Source organism: Mesoplodon mirus, assembly GCF_964341445.2.
Source record: "Mesoplodon mirus genome assembly, chromosome: 9".
Lineage (NCBI taxonomy): Eukaryota > Metazoa > Chordata > Mammalia > Artiodactyla > Ziphiidae > Mesoplodon > Mesoplodon mirus.
In genome coordinates, this window is record NC_138985.1 from 71,701,665 (window position 1) to 71,727,877 (window position 26,213).

General features: G+C 37.7%; 1 protein-coding gene and 1 pseudogene across 9 annotated transcripts in view; both read left to right on the top strand.

Annotated features, from left to right (window-relative positions):
* Positions 1-26,213, top strand: part of BBS9 (Bardet-Biedl syndrome 9) — a 479,004-nt gene that overhangs the window by 228,798 nt on the left and 223,993 nt on the right. For 7 of the 8 annotated variants that reach the window (XM_082632872.1, XM_082632873.1, XM_082632874.1 and 4 more), the window contains 2 exons: positions 17,213-17,385; positions 21,116-21,268. In XM_082632872.1, the coding sequence (XP_082488998.1) occupies positions 17,213-17,385; positions 21,116-21,268 (326 nt within the window). The remainder of the gene's footprint in view (positions 1-17,212; positions 17,386-21,115; positions 21,269-26,213) is intronic. The other variant, XM_082632879.1, reaches the window with a different exon arrangement.
* Positions 10,025-10,824, top strand: LOC309810759 (guanine nucleotide exchange factor for Rab-3A-like; annotated as a pseudogene). The gene has a single exon. The product of its transcript is annotated as a guanine nucleotide exchange factor for Rab-3A-like (transcript).

Here is a 26,213-nt window from a genome sequence, read left to right on the forward strand (position 1 = left end):
ACATATGGTCACCTAATCTATGACAAAGGAGGCAAGAATATACAATGGAGAAAAGACATCCTCTTCAATAAGCAGTGCTGGGAAACCTGGATGGCTACATATAAAAGAATGAAATTAGAACACTCCCTAACCCCATACAGAAAAATAAATTCAAAATAGATTAAAGACCTAAATATAAGACCGGACACTCCAAAATTCTTAAAGGAAAACATCAGAAAAACACACTTTGACATAAATCACAGCAAGACCTTTTTTGACCCACCTCCTAGAGTAATGAAAATAAAACCAAAAATAAGCAGATGGGACCTCATTAAGTTAAAAGCTTTTGCACAGCAGAAGAAACCATAAACAAGATGAAAACACAACCCTCAGAATGGAAATAAATATTTGCAAATTAAGCAACATACAAAGGATTAATCTCCAAAATTTATAAGCAGCTCAATTTCAAAAAAACAAACAGGGCTTCCCTGGTGACACAGTGGTTAATAATCCGCCTCCCAATGCAGGGGACACAGGTTCCAGCCCTAGTCCGGAGGATCCCACATGCCACGGAACAACTAAGCCTGTGTGCCACAACTACTGAACCTGCGCTCTAGAGCCCGAGAGCCAGAACTACTGAGCCTGCATGCCACAACTACTGAAGCCCACGTGCCTAGAGCCTGTGCTCCACAATAAGAGAAGTCACTGCAATGAGAAGCCCGTGCACCACAAGGAAGATTAGCCGCCGCTCACTGCAACTAGAGAAAGCCCCCTCGTAGCAATGAAGACCCAATGCAGCCAAAAATAAATAAATTAATTAGTTAAAAAAAACAAACGAACAACACAATCAAAAAATGGGCGAAAGACCTAAATAGACATTTGTCCAAAGTAGACATACAGATGGCCAAGAGGCACGTGAAAAGATGTTCAGCATCACTAATTATTAGAGAAATGCAAATCAAAACTACAATGAGGTATCACCTCACACTGGTCAGAATGGTCTTCATCAAAAAATCTACAAACAATAAATGCTGGGGAGGGTGTGGAGAAAATGGAACCCTCTTGCACTGTTGGTGGGAATATAAATTGATACAGCCACTGTGGAGAAGAACAGTATGGAGGTTCCTTAAAAAACTAAAAATAGAACTACCATATGACCCAGCAATCCTACTACTGGTCATATACCCTAAGAAAACCATAATTCAAAAAGTCACATGTACACCAATGTTCACTGCAGTACTACTTACAATGGCCAGGACACAGAAACAACCTAAATGTCCATTGACAGATGAATGGATAAAGATGATGTGGTACATATATATAATGGAATATTACTCAGCCATAAAAGGAATGAAATTGGGTCATTTGTAGGGATGTGGATGGACCTAGAGACTGTCATACAGAGTGCAGTAGTCAGAAAGAGAAAAACAAATATCATATATTAATACATGTATATGGAATCTAGAAAAATCTTACTGATGAACCTAGTTGCAGGGCGGGAGTTAGAGACGCAGACATAGGAAACGGACGTGTGGACACAGTGGGGGCGGCGAGGGTGGGATGAATTGAGAGATTAGGTTTCACATCAATACACTACCATGTGTAAAATAGATAGCTAGTGGGAACCTGTTGTATAGCACAGGGAGCTCAGCTCGGTGCTCTGTGATGACCTAGCCGGGTGGGATGCAGCGGGGGAGGGAAGTCCATAAGGGAGGGGATACATGTATACATATAGCTGATTCACTTTATTGTACAGCAGAAACTAACACAACATTGTAAAGCAATTATACTCCAATAAAAAAATGAAATAAGGGGGCTTCTCTGGTGGCGCAGTGGTTGAGAGTCCGCCTGCCGATGCAGGGGACATGGGGTCGTGCCCTGGTCTGGGAAGTTCCCACATGCCGTGGAGCGGCTGGGCCTGTGAGCCATGGCTGCTGAGCCTGTGTGTCCGGAGCCTGTGCTCCGCAACAGGAGAGGCCACAACAGTGAGAGGCCCGCGTACCACAGAAAAAAAATAAATAAATAAATAAATAAAAATAAAATAAAATAAGGAAGTACAATTTTCCAGAGTCTAGGCAGATATTGGTATATTGGTATATTAAATATATGCATTCTTTGTGTATCAGTGCTACCTCTATAAACTTGTTAAAAATAACAAGTAGGTCACATTTTATGAAATCAAATATTTTTATAATCAGAATTATAAAATATTTCTACATGGAAGTCAATTATTTTTACTGATTCAGTACAATGAAATTTCAGAAGAAATATGCTATTGACTAAATACTTATATATTCCTGCCATGGCACTCTCTTAAGATCCAGATCCATTTTGTGATTTATTACCTCACACAACAGACACTACCTCTTCTCTCTCCCTCTTCCTTCCTGCCCCTTTTGTCTCCAAACTTTTCTTGATCTTTCTTATATATCTATTTTTGTTTTTTTCTCTACTGTATCTATTTGTACTTTGCCTTGTTTCACTTTTTTTTAAAGGATTTAAAGTGTATATATATAAATCATAAAAATTTCCAAAATATGGAAGGGGAAAGTAAACAGTTGAAGGAACAGAGAGAGAAAATAAGAGCAGGAAATTAATAAAGATAAGAAAAAGATTATACTGCAGAATCAATAAGATGCTAGCAGTCTAAAAATAACAAGAAAACATTTTAGTTCCAATTTTCAGAATGTTCAAAAGATCAAATCAAATCAGTTGTTCAGGAGATGCACAGCCTTTACTGATGCTGAGTCCAGGATGAAGTTTCTCTTCTGAATATCATAAAGATAGCTTCTTCACTAATGTCTCCATAAGCTTATTCTTACAGTTATACTCGTTATACTTATATAGTTATACTTTATGAGTAACAAATTTCATAAAGCCTTAAAAATAATGATGAAATGCAATTACTAGGTATAATTCTGTATGAGCCCAAAGCAGTGCAGTCTAAGCTGCAGCTTAATCCAAGGATAAATTTAGAGTGTCTAGTATTACACACTCTAATTTAGTATCTAGCATTTTCAGTAAGAATTGGATAATCAAACTCAGTAATTCAGAAGTAAAATGTAGATGGAAGGAGTTGTGGGTTTTGTTTTTAAATGAGCAGTATTAGAACATGTTTGAATAGCAATTGAAATGATTGAATTAATGGGAGAGGCTGATGATCAGGAAGAAGGGGATCACAAAGCAATGAAGTCCTTTAGAAGGAGAGAAGGGGTGGGGATGCAGAGCGTGGAGGGTGAGGAGAATTGAAGGACAGGCCTTTGTAACTTTACTGTGACAAGATGTAGGTCCAGGGAGATTTTTTAGATTTGTTGACTGAAAGATAGGGGAGCTTTGATGATGTCTAAATTTGAAAAAGAAAAAGCATGACACTGATGTCTTGAAGAATAAGAAAGCAAACTCATGAAATATAAGGCAATGTTGAAGTCTGAGATCCTGAATTTTGAAGTGAAGCCAGTCATCCTTAGACGATTTTGCCTGGCAGTGATTTGTTTATCAGTATACAAGCAACTAAAGTCAGGGCTGGGATTTTGAAACAGAGAATTGCATATAAAATATTTTTATGAGAATCATTGTAATAATGGACTACCAAATCTAAGAGAAATAAAGTAGAGAAAACTGATACATAGTGAGAATTTAATGGGTTCAATGGATCACAAGCCTTGATAAGGTTGAAGAAGTGAAGTAGTAGGAGTTATAGAGCAAGTGAACCAGAAGAACAAAAGGTGGTGGTCAGAGAATGAATGAAGTGCTGATGTAAAGTGTTCAGAGAGACTGCAGATTCTGATGAGAGGCTCATCAGACAAGGTGTGACACTGGGGCAGTGGGTTGTGAAGATGGAGAGAAAACCAATGGAGACAAGGATTTCCAGGAAATGAAATGTCTCAGTTGTGGATATTGGAAGAGCCTATTTGATGTTAGCACAATGAAAGAGAAAAAGAAATACATGCAGACATATTATTGTGAAATTTTAGAGCACTAAGAATCGGGAGCATATCTTCAAAGATTATAAAGGAAAAAACAGTCTACTCAAGGAACATGAATCAAGAAGGCATTTAACATCAAAATTATTAGATGCTAGAAGACAATGGAAAATTTTTTGCTAAGATTTGAGGGAAATGATTATCAATTTAGACTTCTGTACCCTGCTAAATTGGTAATTAGCAATGAGTGCTGAGTAAGTACATCTTCTCAGTGTCATAAGTAGGGCTAAGCAATTGCAAATAGCAAATTTATGTTGCCTCAGGTAGGCCTTTGGGATATGGAAAGGATAACTAATATACTAAACATTTCAATATCCTGAAAGATTTTAACATTCTAGAAAGAGTGATTGAATTGAACAAGGTCAAGTTTAAAAGTCCTTTGCTTATCCATTTTGACTATTTTTCTTTCAGGTGTAATGAAAGAATTATAGTCATGTATGTGAATAAGGGTTGGGCCTTGAAAAAGCCTTTTGTTTTGCATCTGTCAAAAGAAAGCATATGTGATCCTGAACTGTGTTAAACAAAATATCTTCAGAACAAGGAAAGTGAGAATCTTGCTCCACTCCATCTGGGTAGACCACATGCTTTTGTTCATTTTTCATTCAGCAGACGTATTAGATATAGAGACTGCCATGGCTGTTGTGGAGCTTCTGGACTAACGGGAGAGACAAACAGGTAGCGAACTGATACTAGAATGCTTGATGTGCTTACAAAAGCACACTTAGCTGCTGTTGGAGTCCAAAGGAATGAGATTCCATAAGAGATTTTATTTGTGAAGGATCTTGAGGAATGAATAGGAGATTATTAGGTGGAGGGCATTCCATAAAGAGGAAAAGTTATCTTCAGATGCTTGATAAATTGTGGGGTTTTTAGAGATCAGTAAATTTTCTTCTGTGCCTGGAAGTTCATAGAGTAGGGACTCTGTGATAGTCCTTTAATAAAGCCAAAAAATTTAGGGACAAGTGTCATTATCAAATCTAAACTCACCTGACACCCACCTCATGCCACTGTGAGTGATTTAATGTGTACAGTGATTCATCAATATAATATTACTATTAATATTTATCTTAGAACACCTTAGCAGTATTATCAAGGGACAATGGGAATAGTATATAAATCTACTTGGAAAAAGCCTTTTGCAAAGTAAATTTACAGAAACCATCCCTAGTTTCTACTAATATTCAAGAGGTTGTATATGTAGAATATTATACTAGTATCTACTGAAATTGTTTCTATTATTTCTTCCAACTTTTGGTTTAAAAAGCATTCATCTGCTTTTTCATCTCTCATTTTAAAATTTTCAAAGATCATAAATTATATTGATGCTTTGTTCATGATATGGATACAAACATTATTTATACTGATGAACTTCAGATGTTCTGACATGAATAGAGACTGACATTATGCACTTTTGTGCCCTGCTTAGTTAAATGTATTATTTTCTCCATTTGTAGTAGGGTGCAATGGCAATTAACTGGGTTCCAATCATCCAAATTTATTTCATTTGGAGGATGAAATGGTTATTTCCACTGAGCTGCTATTACAAGATGCAAAGGAAAAGAGATAAAAAAAAAATTGTTCATTTTGGCAGCTATTTTAATTACCATATTGTAAAGATATATTTTGTAATACAACTTTCTTCTTTCATGTTATATTGCAAATAGAAATTTTCATTTCTCCTTTCCATGAAATGCGTACCCTGGAAAGTCTCCAGGGCAATGTTAACTACCTGGGAGTACTAGTACTGAGAATATGCTTAATAATCAAAATAATGCCTTATAAATCTTCAACTCATTGATTCTTGTTGATTTTTGGTAATATGAAAAAAAATGAACTTGCAGGTATCATGTTTATATTTTTATTTAAAGATACATTTATTTATTTATTTATTTATTTATTTATGGCTGTGTTGGGTCTTTGTTGCTGTGTGCGGGCTTTCTCTATTTGCAGCGAGTGGGGGCTACTCTTCATTGTGGTGCACGGGCGTCTCACTGTGGTGGCTTCTCTTGTGGCGGAGCATGGGTTCTAGGCACATGGGCTTCAGTAGTTGTGGCACGTGGGCTCTAGAGTGTAGGCTCAGTAGTTGTGGCAAACGGACTTAGTTGCTCCGCGGCATGTGCGATCTTCCCAGACCAGGGCTCGAACCTGTGTCCCCTGCATTGGCAGGCAGATTCTTAACCACTGTGCCACCAGGGAAGTCCCTCGTGTTTATGTTTTTAAATCCCAAGTCTGATGGTGTTTTTTTATTTTAAAACACTTTTTCCTGCCCCCCCGCATGTGTTGATGAATAAGAAAATAATTGAGGCCCAAATGTTAAAGTTACAGAAAATATCACACTATTTAAATGTTTATTATTATGATTTTTACTTTTTTGTTGTTTGGTGACATTCATGTATTATACTTTATCACAGTGGAGTACTATCTTAATCCATTTGGGCTATTATTTAAAAATACCATAGACTGGGTAGCTTTTACCCAACAGAAATTTATTTCCACTAGTTCTGGAGGCTGGGAAGTCCAAGATCAAGGCACCAGTAGATTTCGTTTCTGGTAAGGGCCTGCTTCTTTGTTCATAGATGTCTGACTTTTTAGTGTGTCCTCACATGGCAGAACGGTCAAGAAAGATATCTGGGGTCTCTTTTATAAGGGTGATAATCTCATTCATGAGGGCTCCACACTCATGACATAATCGCCTCCCCAAGGCCCCATATCCAGGTATTATCACATTGGGTATCAAGACTTAACATATGAATTTTGGGGTGACACAAACATTCAGACTATAGCAAATAGCTGCTGGGTATATAGAATTTTATTTATATTTAAATTTTTCATTGAGCTTTAGATTTTTTACTCACTTCATTCCACACTTTTTGTATCAAAGTTTTAATTTTTTCAGCCAATATATTTTGAACATCTAATTTTGCTTGATCTAAATTTTATAATACAAAGATAAATTGTGCTTGTGTAGGTCTTTTCCATACAACACTATAGTTGATCTCCATACCAACCTTGTGAGGTACGTTTTATTTTCCCCTTTGTGAAGAAATTGTGGATGAAGAAATTGAAGATTGCATGATTTATTTGTACTGAAGTCATAGATTTAAGAATTTACTACATTTTAAGTTTTGCTCAGGGATAAGACCTGAGAAACTGGAGATTTTCTTCCTAATGTGATACCCTTAATTGCTTATATATGCCACCACCATCTGTTGTGTTACCTTGGTCATGGTTATAATGTCCTAACTCTAAGTCTATTCTTGTTCCTTTCCAATTCGTTTTCTACTCGGCAGTTCTTGTAATAAAAACAAGGAAACAAACAATTACAAATTATATCATGCCACTCTCCAGCTTAAAATCTTTTGTGTTTATAATAATATCCAAACTTTTACCACCCCTTATAGGTCTCCCTGTATGTTCTGACCTGGCCTAACATCCAGCTTCATCTACGGGCACTCTCTTGCTCACTCTGGCCTTCTCTCAGTTCCTGGTACATGTCTGACTTTTTCTACCATGAAGTCTTTGAACTTGCCATTCCCTCTACCTGGGCTATTCTGCCCATCCTTAAGCTCCAAGCTTTATGCACAAAATGGTTAGGAGTGTGGGCTCCAGGCTCTGGCTTAGAGTTCGTTTGAGTGACTTTGAAAAAATTACTGTGCCTGTTTTTTCCATCTACAAAACGGAGATAAAATAGTACAATTATAATGTGTGAGAATCAAATGAGATAATTCCTAAAAAGCATGTAGCAATTTGCTGGTACATTGTAAGTGCTCGTGAAATTTTAGCTGCTAGTATTGTTTAACTGCTGTATTATATGAAATAATATAAAAACTGTTTTACCCATTAGTCTTTATCACAGCACCCTTTTTATCTGCATCATAGTCCTTTCATAACTTGTAACTATTTATTTGTTATTTACTTATTTATTTTCTGCCCTTTTCACTAGGATGAGGACCAGGACCAGTATGTGTTGTTCCCCATTGTTTCCCCAGCACTTATCATTTAATATCTTTTGAATTGAATGAGTAGGTGCAGAGTAACTTTGAACCTTCTTGAGACTATCTAATAAAGATAGTCTTGAATTATGGCTATTTTGTAAAGGGAATTGCATTTCATTTCTCTCATTTGTCTCTTTCCTTTGAACCTATTGTATACGACTTTTCTCTGTTACTTTATCTTTAGAAAGTAGAAGTCTTTGCCCAGTACAGGGGATTGAGATAGGTTTCTCAGAGAGTTCATAGGCCTCTGTTCAGATAATTCAAATCTTGATAAAAGATAAAGGGAAATGTTTAGACTTGCCCACATTTCATTTTGTCGGATTAGGGATTTTGTTGTCTGCCAGGAGTGAGGAAGGAGCTCCAGCTGTAGGTAGCAGAGATAAACACTTCCCCTCTCTGGGGAAGAGTTTTGGGCACCACTGCCTTTCTTGGCTATCCCACAACATCCCCTGCTCTCCTTAATGAAACACCCATGCCCAGTGTAAGCTATGAATGGGAACTAAACCCAGCACTTCCTCGGAGGCATTAGAATAGGTGTTAATTGGATTTGTCTTTCCCCAACATCAGCTCAGCCTGTGGACAGCTGAGCTTGGGGGTACTGGTTGGTATTTGGCTGAGAATCCTCTCCATATTTCCCCCAGTCATAAATTCTAATAAAATGTTTAACTTTTAAATAAAACTTAACTAATAAAACTAACTTTTGGTGGACAGACTTGCCAGGACATACCAGAATATGCCTTATTATGAGATTTTCTCGCAGTACCTATGTAGGTGATTTAACAGAAACCAGTGTATTATCTCGTTATAGTGCAGCATAAAAACTGCTCACTCAGCTTCAGCCATGCTAGCTTCCTCAGTGTTCCTAAAAGCACGTTTCTGCCTCAGGGCCTTTGCACTCACAGTTCACTTGGCTGGGAATGCTCTTCCCACAGATATCCCCATGGCTTGCTCCATCATTTCATTCAGGTATCTTGAGATGTATATTTTTTGCATCTTGGGCCAGATGACATAGTTCTTTTAAAAAATGTGTCATAATAATCCCAGTTGTTTATGTGCATCTCTTTTAAGATTTGTAAATTGTGACACATTTGTATTGAAAAATTGTAGTTGAATGGATAACTTCCTCTGTAGTTTTATTTCATTTTTATTTTATTTTATTTTTTAATTTTTGGCTACATTGGGTCTTCGTTGCTGCACATGGGCTTTCTCTAGTTGCGGCGAGAGGGGGCTACTCTTCACTGTGGTTCATGGGCTTCTCACTACAGTGGCTTCTCTTGTTGCGGAACATGGACTCTAGGTGCGCAGGCTTCAGTAGTTATGGCACACGGACTCAGTAGTTGTGGCTCAGGGGCTCTAGAGCGCAGGCTCAGTAGTTGTGGCTCATGGGCTTAGTTGCTCCGCGGCATGTGGGATCTTCCCGGACCAGGGATCAAACCCATGTCCCCTGCACTGGCAGGTGGATTCTTAACTACTGCACCACCAGGGAAGTCCTATTTCACTTTATATATAAGAAATTTTATTCTTTATGTATATTTAGGCTATACCCCAGGTTTTTCTACTTGTATGTGGAAGGCTATTCAGAATCCTTCTAGGACCTAAATGAATTAAATTTCCTTTGAAATATCAGCACTGTAATATTTGTGTAAAAATTTACAGCTTTATCTAAAATGACAATAAATTCTATCCTAAGGAAAACTCATTTTATTAAGGCTGCTTTTTTTTCATATCTGCTATTTGAAAGTTACTGGGTTAGTTAGGTTCTATGTGGGTCTAATAAAGTTTATTATGGAATCCCTGCTCTTTAGTTTATAATAGCCTTGGGGAAATAATGGTGAGAACGATGACAATGGGTAGCATTTATTGAGCACCTAATATATTTTAAGCATCGTTTTGAGTATTTTATTAAAAGGTACGTACACGTGAGAGGAAATGACTGCAATGAGGCAGTGTGTTGTCTCACTTTCAGGATCTCAGAATCTGGGAGTAGTAAAGGATCTTGTTCAGTGTTATGAACTCTGGAGGTAGCTCTTCTCTAATGATCTTGACAGGCATTCCTGCAGGATCTCCATGGAGATTTGCAAGAAGGGCAGGGCTTTGAGCCCTGAAAAAGGAGCTCACGCTGCCCAGAAGGAGCTGAGGCTGAAAGATGAGGGCCATGAACAGCTGTTTGAGGTGTGGGAACACCTGGAACAGGAGCTGGAGGAGTTGCTGATGGCCAGCCTGTCTGAGGAAGCCCACAAGATGGTGTAAGAAGCCCACGTGAAGTAGGTGGGATCAGAAAAACAGCTGAAGGAGGCATGGGCTGACATGCCATAGGTGGAAGTGACAGCCTTGAAGACATCGGTCATCATATCCACAGCAGCCTCTCCCAACCATGAGCTCCACCTGGCCCCACTAAGCCTGGACCCCACAAGGGCCCAGAACACTGGCAGCTCCATCTGCCCAGCTGTGTGTCCCACTGTGGGACATCCTCTCACCCTGGACTAGGATGACAAGGAGGTGGACATGATTTCTTTCCCACCCTGGACAAGCCCTGTTCCTTCCTGGGAAGGGTGTACCACAAGGATATGGGCCCCTGCCTGGATTTCACAAAGTGGGATCTCCTGGTGCTGGTGCAGGCCACTCTGGAGGACAACACGCTCACCATCCAGCCTGTGGCTTTGCAGATGCTGCCCACAGTGAGGGCAGCCACAGTCAAGTGTGGCAGTGCCAACGTATGTGCCTACACCTGCTACTATCACATTCGGCTCTGTCACTCCAATAGTCAGGACTACATCTCACCATCCTCTTGGGCTTGCATCACTGCAGCATGCAACTTCATCACCTACATCTGCTACATCCAGCAAGGACTGTGTGACAGAATGTGAAGCCAGTGTTTCAGGAGATCACAAAACTACAAAAGGAGATGTAGCTGGATCAGCTCAGCTTCATCCTCTAGAAGGCCAAGGGCACTGCCTGGGCCTGGATGGGTGCTCTGGGTTGGAGAAAACACCTGCCCCAAGATGGGCAGACACAGAGAAAGGCAAGGTCCTGGAGCCAGCCCTGAGCCAGAAGCCACCCATCTACCTAGGAGTAGGGACAAATGGCTGGGACCCGGAGGCAGCACTGAGCTGCCAAATATCTGTCCCAGGATGGATGGAGGGACAGACAGGTCTGTACCTCCAGAGATGGCCTGTCTTTCCTCCCCATTGAGTTCTATATCTCCCAAGGAGATTTTAAAGAAAGCACCAAACACCAAGGAGCTCAGAGCCTTAAACACTTCCTGAGGCAACTGACTCTGTGGATATCTATAATAATTATACAATTCTATTGTGCCTTCTGCCCTTTGCAGCTCCCTTGCTATTGTCTAATCCTTCTGCTGTGTGATAGACTGTCACATACTTGAAAATAGTTATATATCACTCGGGGAAAGCCCTGGCACTTTTGTGGCAAAGTCAACCTTAATGGGGTATCCCTGACTCAGTGATGGCACAAGCCATGTTTGTTCTTCCCCCATCACTCCATCTTCCAGGTCGAAGGTGAGTTCCGTGAGAGCAGAGGCTCTTGCTTTATTCCCATTCTTGCTGATTTTATCCCCAGCATCTTGTACTGACTTATATAAATGAATGAAAGAGTGAATAAATACCAGTCTGGGTTTACTGTGTTGGACCCCATTTTTTTTTTTTTTTTTTTTTTTTTTTGCGGTACGCGGGCCTCTCACTGTTGTGGCCTCTCCCATTGTGGAGCACAGGCTCCGGACGCGCAGGCTCAGTGGCCATGGTTCACGGGCCTAGCCGCTCTGTGGCATGTGGGATCTTCCCGGACCGGGGCACAAACCCGTGTCCCCTTCATTGGCAGGCAGACTCTCAACCCCTGTGCCACCAGAGAAGCCCCTTAATTGATATTTATAGGACATCCCATCCCAAAACAACAGAATACACTTTCTTCTTAAGTGCTCATGGACATTCTCCAGGATAGATCGTATCTTGGGTCACAAATCAAGCCTTGGTAAATTCAAGAAAACTGAAATCGTATCAAGTATCTTTTCCAACCACAACACTATGAGACTAGATATCAGTTACAGGAAAAAGTCTGTAAAAAATACAAGCAAATGGAGGCTAAACAGTATGCTACTAAATAACCAAGAGATCACTGAAGAAATCAAAGAGGAAATCAGAAAATACCTACAAACAAATGACGATGAAAACACGACAACCCTCAAAAAAAACCTATGGGATTCAGCAAAAGCAGATCTAAGAGGGAAGTTTATAGCAAAACAATCCTACCTCAAGAAATAAGAAACATCTCAAATAAACAACCTAACCTTACATCTAAAGCAATTAGAGAAAAAGAACAAAAAAACCCCAAAGTTAGAGGAAGGAAAGAAATCATAAAGATCAGATCAGAAATAAATGAAAGAGAAATGAAGGAAACAATAGCAAAGATCAATAAAACTAAAAGTTGGTTCTTTGAGAAGATAAACAAAATGATAAGCCATTAGCCACACTCATCAAGAAAATAAGGGAGAAGACTCAAATCAATAGAATTAGAAATGAAAAAGGAGAAGTATCAACTGACCCTGCAGAAACACAAAGGATCATGAGAGATTACTAAAAGCAACTATATGCAAATAAAATGGACAACCTGGAAGAAGTGGACAAATTCTTAGAAAAGCACAACCTTCTGAGACTGAACCAGGAAGAAGTAGAAAATATAAACAGACCAATCACAAGCACTGAAGTTGAGACTCTGATTAAAAATCTTCCAACAAACAAAAGCCCAGGACCAGATGGCTTCACAGGTGAATTCTATCAAACATTTAGAGAAGAGCTAACACCTATATCCTTCTCAAACTCTTCCAAAATATAGCAGAGGGAGGAACACTCCTAAACTCATTCTACAAGACCACCATCACCCTGATACCAAAACCAGACAAAGATGTCCCAAAGAAAGAAAACTACAGGCCAATATCACTGATGAACATAGATGCAAAAATCCTCAACAAAATACTAGCCAATAGAATCCAAAAGCACATTAAAAGGATCATACACCATGATGAAGTGGGGTTTATCCTAGGAATGCAAGGATTCTTCAATATACGCAAATCAATCAATGTGATACATGATATTAACAAATTGAACGAGAAAAACCATATGATCATCTCAATAGATGCAGAAAAAGCTTTCAACAAAATTCAACACCCATTTATGATAAAAACCCTCCAGAAAGTAGGCTTGGAGGTAACTTACCTCAACATAATAAAGGCCATATATGACAAACCCACAGCCAACATCATTTTCAGTGGTGAAAAACTGTAACCATTTCGTCTAAGATCTGGAACAAGACAAGGTTGCCTACTCTCACCACTATTATTCAACATAGTTTTGAAAGTTTTAGCCACAGCAATCTGAGAAGAAAAAGAAATAAAAGGAATCCAAATCAGAAAAGAAGAAGTAAAGCTGTCACTGTTTGCAGATGACATGATACCATACATACAGAATCCTAAGGATGCTACCAGAAACCTATTAGAGCTAATCAATGAATTTGATAAAGTAAAATTAATGCAAAGAAACCTCTTGCATTCCTATACACTAATGATGAAAAATCTGAAAGAGAAATTAAGGAAACACTCCTGTTTACCATTGCAACAAAAAGAATAAAATACCTAGGAATAAACCTACCTAAGGAGACAAAAGTCCTGTATGTAGAAAAGTATAACACATTGATGAATGAAATGAAAGATGATATAACAGATGGGGAGATATACCATGTTCTTGGGTTGGAAGAATCAACATTGTGAAAATGACTGTAATACCCCAAACAATCTATAGATTCAATGCAATCCCTATCAAACTACCAATGGCATTTTTCACAGAACTAGAACAAAAAATGTCACAATTTGTATGGAAACACAAAAGACCCCAAATAGCCAAAGCAATCTTGAGAAAGAAAAACGGAGCTGGAGGAATCAGGCTCCCTGACTTCAGACTATACACCAAACTACAGTAATCAAGACAGTATGGTACTGCCACAAAAACAGAAATATAGATCAATGGAACAGGATAGAAAGCCCAAAGATCAACCCACACAGATACGGTCACCTTATTTTTGATAAAGGAGGCAAGAATATACAATGGAGAAAAGACAGCCTTTTCAATAAGTGGTGCTGGGAAAACTGGACAGCTACATGTAAAAGAATGAAGTTGGAACACTCCCTAACACCATACACAAAAAGACACTCAAAATGGAGTAAAGACCTAAATGTAAGGCCAGACACTATTAAACTCTTAGAAGAAATCATAGGCAGAACACTCTATGACATAAAACACAGCAAGATCCTTTTTGACCCACCTCCTAGAGACATGGAAATAAAAACAAAAGTAAACAAGTGGGACCTAATGAAACTTAAAAGCTTTTACACAGCAAAGGAAACCATAAAAAAGACTAAAAGACAACCCTCAGGATGGGAGAAAATATATGCAGATGAAGCAATTGACAAAGGATTAATCTCCAAAATTTACAAGCAGCTCAATATCAATAAAGCAAACAACCCAATCCAAAAATGGGCAGAAGACCTAAATAGACATTTCTCCAAAGAAGGTATACAGATTGCCAACAAACACATGAAAGAATGCTAAACATCAGTAATCATTAGAGAAATGCAAATCAAAACTACAAGGAGGTATCACCTCACACTGGCCAGAATGGCCATCATCAATAAATCTAGAAACAATAAATGCTGGAGAGGGTGTGGAGAAAAGGGAACCCTGTTGCACTGTTGGTGGGAATGTAAATTGATACAGCCACTATGGAGAACAGTATGGGAGGTTCCTTAAAAAATTAAAAATAGAAGTACCATACGACCCAGCAATCCCACTACTGGGCATATACCCTGAGAAAACCATAATTCAAAAACCGTCATGTACCACAATGTTCATTTCAGCTCTATTTACAATAGCCAGGACATGGAAGCAACCTAAGTGTCCATTGATACTTAGAAGATGTGGCACCTATACACAATGGAATATTACTCAGCCATAAAAAGAAACGAAATTGAGTTATTTGTAGTGAGGTGGATGGACCTAGAGTATGTCTTACAGAGTGAAGTAAGTCAGAAAGAGAAAAACAAATACTGTATGCTAACACATATATATGGAATGTAAAAAAAAAAAAAAAAAGGTTCTGAAGAAAGTAGGTGCAGGACAGGAATAAAGACACAGACGTAGAGAATGGACTTGAGGACACGGAGGAGGAGAGGCAAGCTGGGACGAAGTGAGAGAGTGCCATGGACTTATATGTACTGCCAAATGTAAAATAGATAGCTAGTGGGAAGCAGCTGCATAGCACAGGGAGATCAGGTAGGTGCTTTGTGACCACCTAGAGGGGTGAGATATCGAGGGTGGGAGGGAGACGGAAGAGGGAGGAGATATGGGGATTTATGTATATGTATAGTTGATTCACTTTGTTATAAAGCAGAAACTAACACACTTTTGTGAGGCAATTATACTCCAATAAAGATGTTAAAAAAAAAAAAAAAAGACTGGAGTGAGGGGAAGACTGGGGAAGCTCCAAGGGGAATGATATGACAGCAGAGAATACCAGGGTGTTTGCCATGCACCATGGCAGGCATACTCAGTGTATTTTATTCCTTATATAATTGAAAAGAGTATGACTAGGGGAATGAGAGCAGATATATTCTTGAATTCTGGCCGAGGATGACAAATTGAAATTAAAAACCAATTTAAAGAGGTAATATATTTATAGAATTTGTCAACGTACCATGGGGAATATAAATAAATGTTTCACATGCACGTATCATATTACCTTAAGCTCCTTAAGCAAAAAGACTAAGGTAATTTTTGTACTTCCAACATTTCTTTCTTTATGAAATTGCACATAATAGTTGTTCAGTAAATGGTGAACTAAATAAAATAGGTAACTTTGATCTCAGAAAGTGTACAGTCTCTTTGCAGAGACTGAATATAATCATCTGGAAAGTTAAATAAGAGTACATGATTGTATGTATTAAGTGCACAGTGAACTGTAGAATTCTCTATATACATTCAGAGAAATGCAGTGTTATGAGGTGGTTAAAATTGATAGATAATCTTTGGATTAATTGCTAAAGTTCCAATCCCTGCTCTGTTACTAACTGGCTAGATGACCTTGCAGATTATTTAAACTCTTCTGTCGCTAGATTTATTCTTCTGTAAAATGGGGCTATTGTTATATAGCCAGTAGCCTATTGGGCTGTTGAGGTTTAAACAAGAGAGTGAATGTGAAGTGCTTTAAATAGTGATTGGCACATATAAGCCTTCTATAGATGGTAGAGAAATACAGGTTTCTTGGGGTAGGTGAGACTGAAGCCAGATCCTGAAGAATAGGTAGAGTTTAGACAATTGGGGAAGAAGGATATATATCATGAATTATAGGTCTGACATTTAAATTGCTTTGTGACCTTTGGCAAGTCTCTGAAATTCTCTGTGCCTGGTTTTCCTTCTTATAAAAAATGGGTTGTTGTAGTTATAGTGCTTGATGCATAGTTGGTGCTCTTCTCATAGCTGCTCTTATCATAGATGTGGTTATTGTCACCGCTGTCATCATCATTGTCATCACTGTTGTGACCATCATCATCAGGGTAGGAGATAGACAAGACTTTGGCTGTCTTGGAGCTGATGTGTCAGGGAATGGAGGGAACCAAGATTTATAATTGGGGAAGGGTCTTATTGTAAAATCTCTCTTCAAATGAAAGAACTATTAGAAAAATAGAAAACTTTGATTATGATTACAGGGATTTAAGCTGGCTACTGTGCCCAGGATGTGGGCTTTCTATAGAATAAATTTTATTTCACATCAATTTTTTGAAACAAACTAATGATACCAGGTTGTACTTTTGCAATGGCTCTTTTCTTACCTTTTTTTTTTATGTTTGTTTGTTTTTTACCTTTTGAGTAAAGCTCTTTTTAGAAGAATCCAAATTTTGTGTTTTTACCATACTGAAACCTATTATAAAATACATAGTTAAAAGGACTATGCAGCTTGCTGCTGTGACCACATACCTTTAGAATGAGCTTTGAAAATGTTAAGTTGTTGATGCAGAAAATCACGATAAGGCAGTAGAATTATTTTTATTAAGCCAGTAGAAATTATATCTATATTCCAAAAAAGAAATCTTTGTCCTTTTGGTATTCATGTCAGAGTTGGTGATAATTCATGTAGTTTCAGCTACTAGTTATGTGTTAATAAGCCTTTTCCTTAATTATTTTTTCTCTTTAGAACGATATCGCATCCAGAGTGAACAATTTGAGGATCTTTGGCTCATAACAAATGAGCTTATTATCCGCCTTCAGGAATATTTTGAAAAACAAGGAATCAAAGATTTCGCCTGTTCTTTTTCTGGATCTATGCCCCTTCAAGAATATTTTGAGTTGATCGATCATCATTTTGAGGTGTGTATGATCATAACCCGTATCATCTGTAATGTTTCAATATATGAAAGAAAGATGCTATAGAGGTAAGGATTCTAGTATACATGCTGTTAGGCAGTGTACGTCAAGTTGTTATTCTTACGTGGATGGTGGGGTTGTGAATCTGTTCCTACCCTCTTGCCCAGTTTGTGATCAGTTGCAGACTTTTACAGAGTGGCTGCCTGGAGCTGTGGTCTGGCCTCAGAACAGAGCTGGTTTAATTCTCCCACATGGGGATTTAACCTTTGACCCCAGTAACCCAGTGTTAAAACTATTTGAGCTTATTGGCAGCCATTTGGCTAATTCTAGCAGGCCATAAATGAGGTGTGATTATAAAGTAAAGTGATTTTTCCTTTTCATTTTTAACAAGCACACCAGAACTTCTGCATCTGAATGAGGGTTAATCACATAAAATATTCTCCAGTATCTGGCACAATGGGTGCTTAGTAAATGCTGAATGATTAAATGTCTAAATTAAGGAGATCTGACAGTGACTTTGTTGCCTGGACATGTTTGCATTTCTTCTTTGGAAGTACCTTCAGAGCCTGTGTTAGAGTCTCTTGAGTATCTTGAGGGTGTCAAATCTTCATCCTTTGAAGATTGATTTGATATTTGAAAATAGTCAGGAATCATGTTTTGTGAAAAAAATTGGACAATGAAAGTCATTGTTTTAAGTCCCATGTGTTAAAAAAAAATTCACCAGGCTCTTCTTATTTGCCTATAAGTAGACCCTGTAGGGAATTACAAAGAGGAATTTCAAAAAAATTTTGCACTTTAAGGAAACATTGGTTCCCTAGAATGGCTACTTTTTAAGGAATCAATAGGTTTTTGCATTTCAGTTTGTAAACTATGGTGTGTGTTGTGTGTGTGTGTGTGTGCACGTGCGTGCACGTGTGTGTGTGTTAGTGAGAGAGAGGATGAGAGAGAGAAAGAGGGAGTGAGAGAGAGAATACGTCATGTAAATTGTCAGTCATATGAACATTCTACTTAATGTTCAGTCCCTTGAACATTCTAAGAGCACTGACTTTAACCTACAAATAAAGACTTCTTTGAATACAGTGTGAACATAAAGGGAAAATTTCAGTGCATACCATCCAATTGCGGATAACATGTCATTATCAAATAAATTGAATTTATTTGGGTCTTCCCTCATCTAAGCTGATAATATTGTATAGGAGAGTATACTTTGACCAAATTGTGGCACCAAAATCAATAATTTGGGAAATATGTTTAGGTACTCTAAGTATTGAGAAACTTTATAATTCTCTAGGATATATCTTAAGAAATTCCTGCTTCACTGTGCAAAACTGGGGTCCAGTGACTTATGGAAGAGAGTCCACAGAAAGACTATACTAATTACCTATTTGTAATATTTAATATCAAAAATATTAGATTCTAATTGACCATGTTTGACATACAGTCCGCCTCCCTCCTCCCCTCCTTATTTGCTGGCTAGTAAATCCCTGGAGTTTCTACATCAGGGACATTTCCTTTCTGGGGAGGGACTTAGGGAATGTGGTGAACTATAGGCACTTTTGTTACACAGTTGAAAAGGGCATGCTTATACTTCCTTTGCTCTCTGGCCCCGCTCTACTTTTTTTTTTTTTTTTTTTTTTTTTGCCGTACGTGGGCCTGTCACTGTTGTGGCCTCTCCCGTTGCAGAGCACAGGCTCCAGACGTGCAGGCTCAGCGGCCATGGCTCACGGGCCCAGCAGCTCCGCGGCATGTGGGATCTTCCCGGACCGGGGCACGAACCTGTGTCCCCTGCATCGGCAGGCGGACTGTCAACCACTGTGCCACCAGGGAAGCCCTACTTTTTTTTTTTTTTAATATGACTTTAAACTTTGAATCAAGGTGGCTTTTGGAATCTAAGTGTCCCTTAGTGTAAGCTCCATGAAAACAGGAATTTTTGTCTGTTTTATTCATTGTTGTAATTCCTAGAGTCTAGAACACTGCATGGCACTAAGATCAATAAATATTTGTTAAATGTTGAAATTCTGACATGTGAAAACATTTCAATCACTGCTGTTTTGTTACACGTTCAAAGGAATGATAACCTGGCTGATGTCTCAGTTTTGAGAATATTTAAAAATTTTTTTGTTTCATGAATTGAGGAAATAAAGTATTATAGCAGGAAATATAATTAAAAGGGTGAATGCTTGATAACTCTAATATTCTTTTTTAAAAATTTAGTTGTTATATCACTTAACTTTTGGTAATGAAAGTTTTTTTTTTCCCTTCAAGAGAATATTCTTTGATTTAGTTAGCTACTTAATGCTTCTGAAACTGGGGTTAAAAGAAGTTAATAAAATTCCAAGTTTTTTTTTTCCAATCATGTGTCTGTTCTCCATACATGCACTGTAAAGGTAAGGAAGTTTGGTTTGATATCAGAAATGTAAACTATAATATGTTTGATTTCTGAACATTTTGAATATGATATTTACTTCAGAACTAGTTATGACTGTTTTGTTAAGTTGAATTAGCAGTTCACATGTTTTGGGTTCATGGAGTATTCCCTATGACTTTGACTAGCTTTCTTTATTTTAATTATATTAAATTCAAAAGTTATGAGAAGAGTTATACTAAAAAGAGTCGTTTCTGATTCTCATCCTCCCACTATTCAGTCTCCTCTTTGGAGGCAATCTTTGGTGTACAGTTTCTTGTTACCTTTCTAGAACTATTCTATGCAGTCACAACTATGTTACTATATAGATAAAAAACACGTGAATGATATTCTGTATTTCTTTTTTGCTTTGTTTCATTCAATGCATCTTTGGCTAGCATTGCTTATCAGTACCTGGTGGTCCTGCAAAGTCCTCTTTATTTATTCCTCTATTGATGAGTATTTTGATTATTAACATTATCTTACTATAATAGCAACAGAAAAAATCCTATAATGACTATCCTTGTGTGTACATTACTTTTTGCAAGCTCACCCCTAGGATAAATTCCTGGAAGTGGGATTGCCAGGTCAAATGCTGTATGTTTGAGAGCTATTTGTATTAACTTTTCTGTGAATTTTGCCCACTTTTCTATTGGATTGTTGCTCTCTTTCTTACTCATTTGTTTGGGTTGTGGTCCTTTTTCATCAATTTGTAGATGCTTTCTAGATATTATAGGCATGGCTTTTTGTCTCTGTGGTTATTGCTATTATTTTTTACAGTTTGCTGTTTGTCTTATCACTTTACTTATAATGTTTTTCTCTACTTTTTTTCTTAACCACGTAGAATTAAAAAAATTTTTTTGTTAGTAATTTATCAGGGGTGTGTGTGTGTATGTGTGGCTTTTGACTTTTGACTTATAAAGATCTGTCTCATACTAAGATTATTATAAAAATATAATTTTCTAATGCTTTGTTGTGTTTAAACTTTTGATTCCTCTGCAGTTGATTTTGTTGTAAAGACTGGGGGAAAAAATCCTTGTTCCTTTTTTCCCTTATGTATTTAATCAGTTATCACAAACATTTATTGAATGATCTATCTTTACCCCAGTGACAACTGGGCCATTTTTACTAAATTTCCATTTGACCTATTTCACTGTATCATCCTTGTATTCATGTATCAAATATCACACTTTTAATTCTCTAAACTCTGTAACACACTTAAATTTCTTCTTTACTCTTTTCAAACTTTTATTGGCATTGCCAGTATCCTTACATTAGACACGTTTTTTTGTGCACTTTAACCTGAATTAAAGAAATTCTTCATTGTAGTTGCGGATAAATGGTGAAAAGTTAGAAGAACTCTTATCTGAAAGAGCTGTACAATTTCGGGCCATTCAACGCCGGCTATTAACAAGGTTCAAAGATAAAACACCTGCTCCTCTCCAACACCTGGACACCTTGCTAGATGGAACTTACAAGCAGGTTAGTATAATAACAGTGATAGTTTTATACTACTGGATATAATTTTTTCCCTCACCCTAGAGTCATGTACCAGACTATCAAGATAAGGTATTTCTTTCCTATGTATTTTAGAGCAGCAAATAGCACACAAGCTTTAGAGTCAGAATTTAAAGTCAAGCTCTGCCACTTTCTAATTATGTGACCTTGCATAAATTAGATTAGATCCAACCATATTTTACTTCCCAGGGTTGTTGTGAGGATTTTCCATCATTTATGTGAAGCAGCCAGCTTAATGCCAGGCACATAGGATATGCTTGGTAAATAGTACTGTTATGATTAGTGTTATTATTGGACATTTCTTGGTACATCCTATAATTATAATAATTCTCAAATTGTCTTAAAGAGCAATTGGATTACACTTCTAGTTTTATGTCAGTTGATGCTTTGAGATGGAATTCTTTTTTTAAAATTTATTTTATTGAAGTGTAGTTGATTTACAATGTTGTGTAAATTTCTGCTGTACAGCAAAGTGATTCAGTTATACATATATACATTCTTTTTCATATTCTTTTCCATTATGGTTTATCACAGGATATTGAATATAGTTCCCTGTGCTATAGAGTAAGACCTTGTTATTCATCCATTCTGTATATAATAGTTTGCATCTGCTAATCCCAAATTCCCAACCCATCCTGCACCACCCCCTTGGCAACCACAAGTCTGTTCTCTATGTCTGTGAGTCTCTTTCATAGGTAAGTTTGTTTATGTCATATTTTATATTCCACATATAAGTGATATTGTATGGTATTTGTCTTTCTCTTTCTGACTTCACTTAGTACAAGGATCTCTAGGTCCATCCATGTTGCTGTAATGACATTATTTCATTCTTTTTAATGGCTGAGTAGTATTCCACTGTATATATGTACCACATCTTCTTTATCTATTCATCTGTCATTGGACATTTAGGTTGTTTCCATGTCTTGGCTATTGTGAATAGTGCTATGAATAGTAGGGGTGCATGTATCTTTTTGAATTATAGTTTTGTCTGGATATATGCCTAGGAGTGGGCTTGCTGGATCATATGGCAACTCTATTTTTAGTTTTTAAGGAACCTCCATACTGATTTCCATAGTGGCCACACCAACTTACATTCCCAATAACAGTGTAGGAGGGTTCCCTTTTCTCCATACCCTCTCCAGCATCTGTTATTTGTAGACTTTTTAATGATGGCCATTCTGACCGTTGTGAGGTGGTGCCTCATTGCAGTTTTGATTTGCATTTCTCTAATAATTAGCGATGTTGAGCATCTTTTCATGTGCCTGTTGGGCATGAGATGGAATTCTTAAATAGCCCTTTGTTCTAAATCAAAAAGTCTATTTTCTTCATCTTCCTGATTCGTCCTTCTACCAGTGGTTTATCATTTGCATGACTAGGGTGATGTGGGTCTCACTCTTAATGTATTATGTCTTCAAAAACTATTCAAAATTATCATCTCAGGCTTGAAATAATAATTTTTAAAATTCAAATTTCATGCGTAATGCCTCTGCCAGTTCCACTATAAAGAAGTCAGCTTCTTCTCGCTTCCTAAATAATATTGTTGGAGGACTCAGGTAAACTGCCATAGCTAGGAAGGTTTTATCGCTGAAAATTCTTGACTAAAGAAATCTTTTCTATTCCTTTTTTGTGAGTGTGTGCCAAAGTTAAATATGAAATAATCATCTGTTGAAATATCTCAATGCAGTACAGAGGTTAAATTTCATCATATTGTAAGTATAATGAAAATTTCATCATATTCTAAGTGTAATGAGAATTATTTGAGATCTTTCAGTATTAATACCTGTCCAGAAGCATGAAAAGTTTGATTGTCTTCATTTTCCATTTACGTAATTGTTGGGTTCATTCTCTTGGAAACAATATTTCTTTCATAAAATGTATCCTCTGGACAGTGAGGATAGGATGTAGAAATGTAGAACTGAGGAAGTTTGGGGATCTTTTGGGTGCTAGATGTCCAGGAACTGCTATGAATTCCAATAAAGTCCTTAGGACAAACTGAAAGTGAAGCCCGAATCCCTTCATATACAAATGATTAAGCATTGCTGAGTTGGCTGTAATGTGAAATAGTTGGTATGGTATATTTACTCGTGTAATAGAGTTAGTGATGGTACGTTCGTAGGTTCTGAGGTCAAAGTTTGGCTTACTAGCTCTGCACTCAGTAATGATAGCTATTGTTATTTAGGAACCAAAAAGTCAATTTACCAGGTACAGGAGTAGGTAAGGTCAGGGTGGAAGGGCAGAATGGCTTCTGTGCCCTTGGTGTTTAGCAGAAGCTCTGGGTACCACTAGTTTACATGGTGAGGCCAGTGAAGTGGGTCTCCAATCTTCGAATGACTTGGGATGTAGGTGCCTTTGAATCTGGTCCAGCAAAAGCCTGTTAGAGAAAGCCACTGCTTCTAAGGTTGCAGTAAGACATCCAATATTGTTTCCTTTAAATGCATGCTAATAAATGTTCTAGGGTTTGAAGTGGCGTATCTGACTTATTCTAGTATAATGATTAAGAACTCTGTGTCTAGAGACAGCTTACTTGTATTCCAGTCCTGGCTCTGTGACCTTGGGCAAATTACTTAAACAAAAAGAAAGCCAAAACCCTCCTAAACCTCAGTTTTCCCATCTGTAGAATGGTGCCTCCTTCATTGGCTTATTGTGAGGACTGAAATGTATAAAGACATAAATTGCTTAGAATAGTGCTTGGAACACATAATCTCTCAACAAATATTAACTACAATTCTGAGGATAGTTTTTCATCTTTATTTGACTCATAAGTTATGCCTTCTCAAAAATGGTGCTATTCATTGATCAGAAAAAAGAGGTTATAATACATCACCTTTCTGAAACTTCGCTATCTGTCGGCATCACAAATCTAGATCTCAGCTAAGAAATATGAAGATCATGTATCCTCAGGGGCATCCCCAAACTCCTCTAGTGTAACTGCCTTGGGTGTTTGGTTCCAGAGAGGATACCAAAAGGAAAGGCGCTTCAGGATCATGAGGTCAAGTGGCCATCTTCCCAAAATCCCTGATTGTTTCATCTGGATGTATTCTTAGAAGGAAAATTGCTCAATCAAAAAATATTTCTCACTCACACACACACACCACACACACACACATGTACACATACATATTGCTTAGCAAAAATGTACTAAATTATAGTTACTCCAGCAGTATATAAAAATGTCTATTTTGTAGGTATTATTGTTTTGATCTTTACAATTCTTAACTGAAAAAATAATTTGATTGTTATTTCAATCTTTCTTTCTTTGCTTACCAGTGAGATTGAACATTTAAAAAATGTTAATTGGCCATTTATCTTTCTTCTTTTGTGATTTACATATGTAAAACCTTTTGTTCAATAGTATATCAGGTAGTTCAGCTTTTTCTTATTTTGTGTATATTAAGAGTGGCAATCTTTTAGCATACTTTTGTCATGCATAAAAAATACCTTGTGTATGTAAGGAATGTAATCTCTCTTCATATGTAAAAGAAGTTTTACCAATTTGTCATTTGCCTTTTATTTTTATTTATGAAGTTTTTTTTTTTTTTTTGCTGTACGCGGGCCTCTCACTGTCGTGGCCTCTCCCGTTGCGGAGCACAGGCTCCGGACGCACAGGCCCAGCGGCCATGGCTCACGGGCCCAGCCGCTCCGCGGCATATGGGATCCTCCCAGACCGGGGCACGAACCCGTATCCCCTGCATCGGCAGGCGGACTCTCAACCACTGCGCCACCAGGGAGGCCCTATTTATGAAGTTTTTTAGACAAGTAAAATTTATAAAGTATTTACATAATAAAGTCTATTCATCTTTTTCCTTTAGGTTTCTCTGTCTAGGAAAGTCTTCCTATGCCAAGAGTATTATCGACCTATAATTTATTTTAACATTTTTATGCTATTATTCTTTATATATACTTTTTTAATCCATCTGGAATGTATTCTGCAATTTAGTGAGAAGCTAAGCTCCTTGCCAAAAATGGTGAGAGTTGTCTCAGCCTCTGTTAACTGCATAATCCATTTTTCTCTTACTGAGCTGAAATACTACTTGTATCATTTAACAATTTTACTGTATAGCAAACTACCCCAAACCTTAGTGGTTTAAAACAACAGTTCATTATTGTTCATGAGTCTCTGAATCAGCTGGGCAGTTCTGTTGACCTGAGCCATGGTTGGCTGTTCTTGTTTGAATTCACTCATGTGTCTCTGGTTAGCTGGTTGCTCAGCTGGGGACTGGATGGCCTAGGATGTGCTTACTTACATATTGGCATTTGGCTCACAATTAGATGGGGTGATTGTACCACATGTCTCTCCTGTGTGGCAGGCTGGCCTGGGCTTGTTTACATGGTGGCTACAGGTCCTGGTGCACAAGTATTCTTCAAGGCTCTGCCTGTGCCATGTCTCTAATTCCCCATTGGTTTTGACCAACCCAGATCAAAGGGTTGGGGAAATAGACTCTGCTTCTTTATTTAAGGAGTCGAGAACTGTGGGCAGTTTTACAATTTACCCTAATTCTAAATGAGCATATACTAAATTAGCAAAATTTTTGAAAGATAATTTTTTTCAACCTTTCCTAATCCTTGAACTTAGGTTTTCTATACTTTTAACTTTGAAACCTAAATTTTTGTTGTTATTAAAATTTTATTAATTCATAATCAGTTATGGTCTATGGATTTTAAAGATAATTTCTCTTATAATTAGATTTGTCAAGACTTATTTAAAGCAAACAGAGCATCTGTGCTGTTTTCAGGCTAGTGAAACTGCCTGAATACTTGCCTATGTGCTTAGTTATGGTCAGTTGTTTCGGGGATGGAATCTGTTATCTAGTCTCCTTGTAGGTCCCCACCATAGTCCTGTCCAGGGTGGGCATTATGGGTGTGTGATCTGTGCAGTCACAGAGCCCTGTGTTTGGTTGAATGCTCTGTG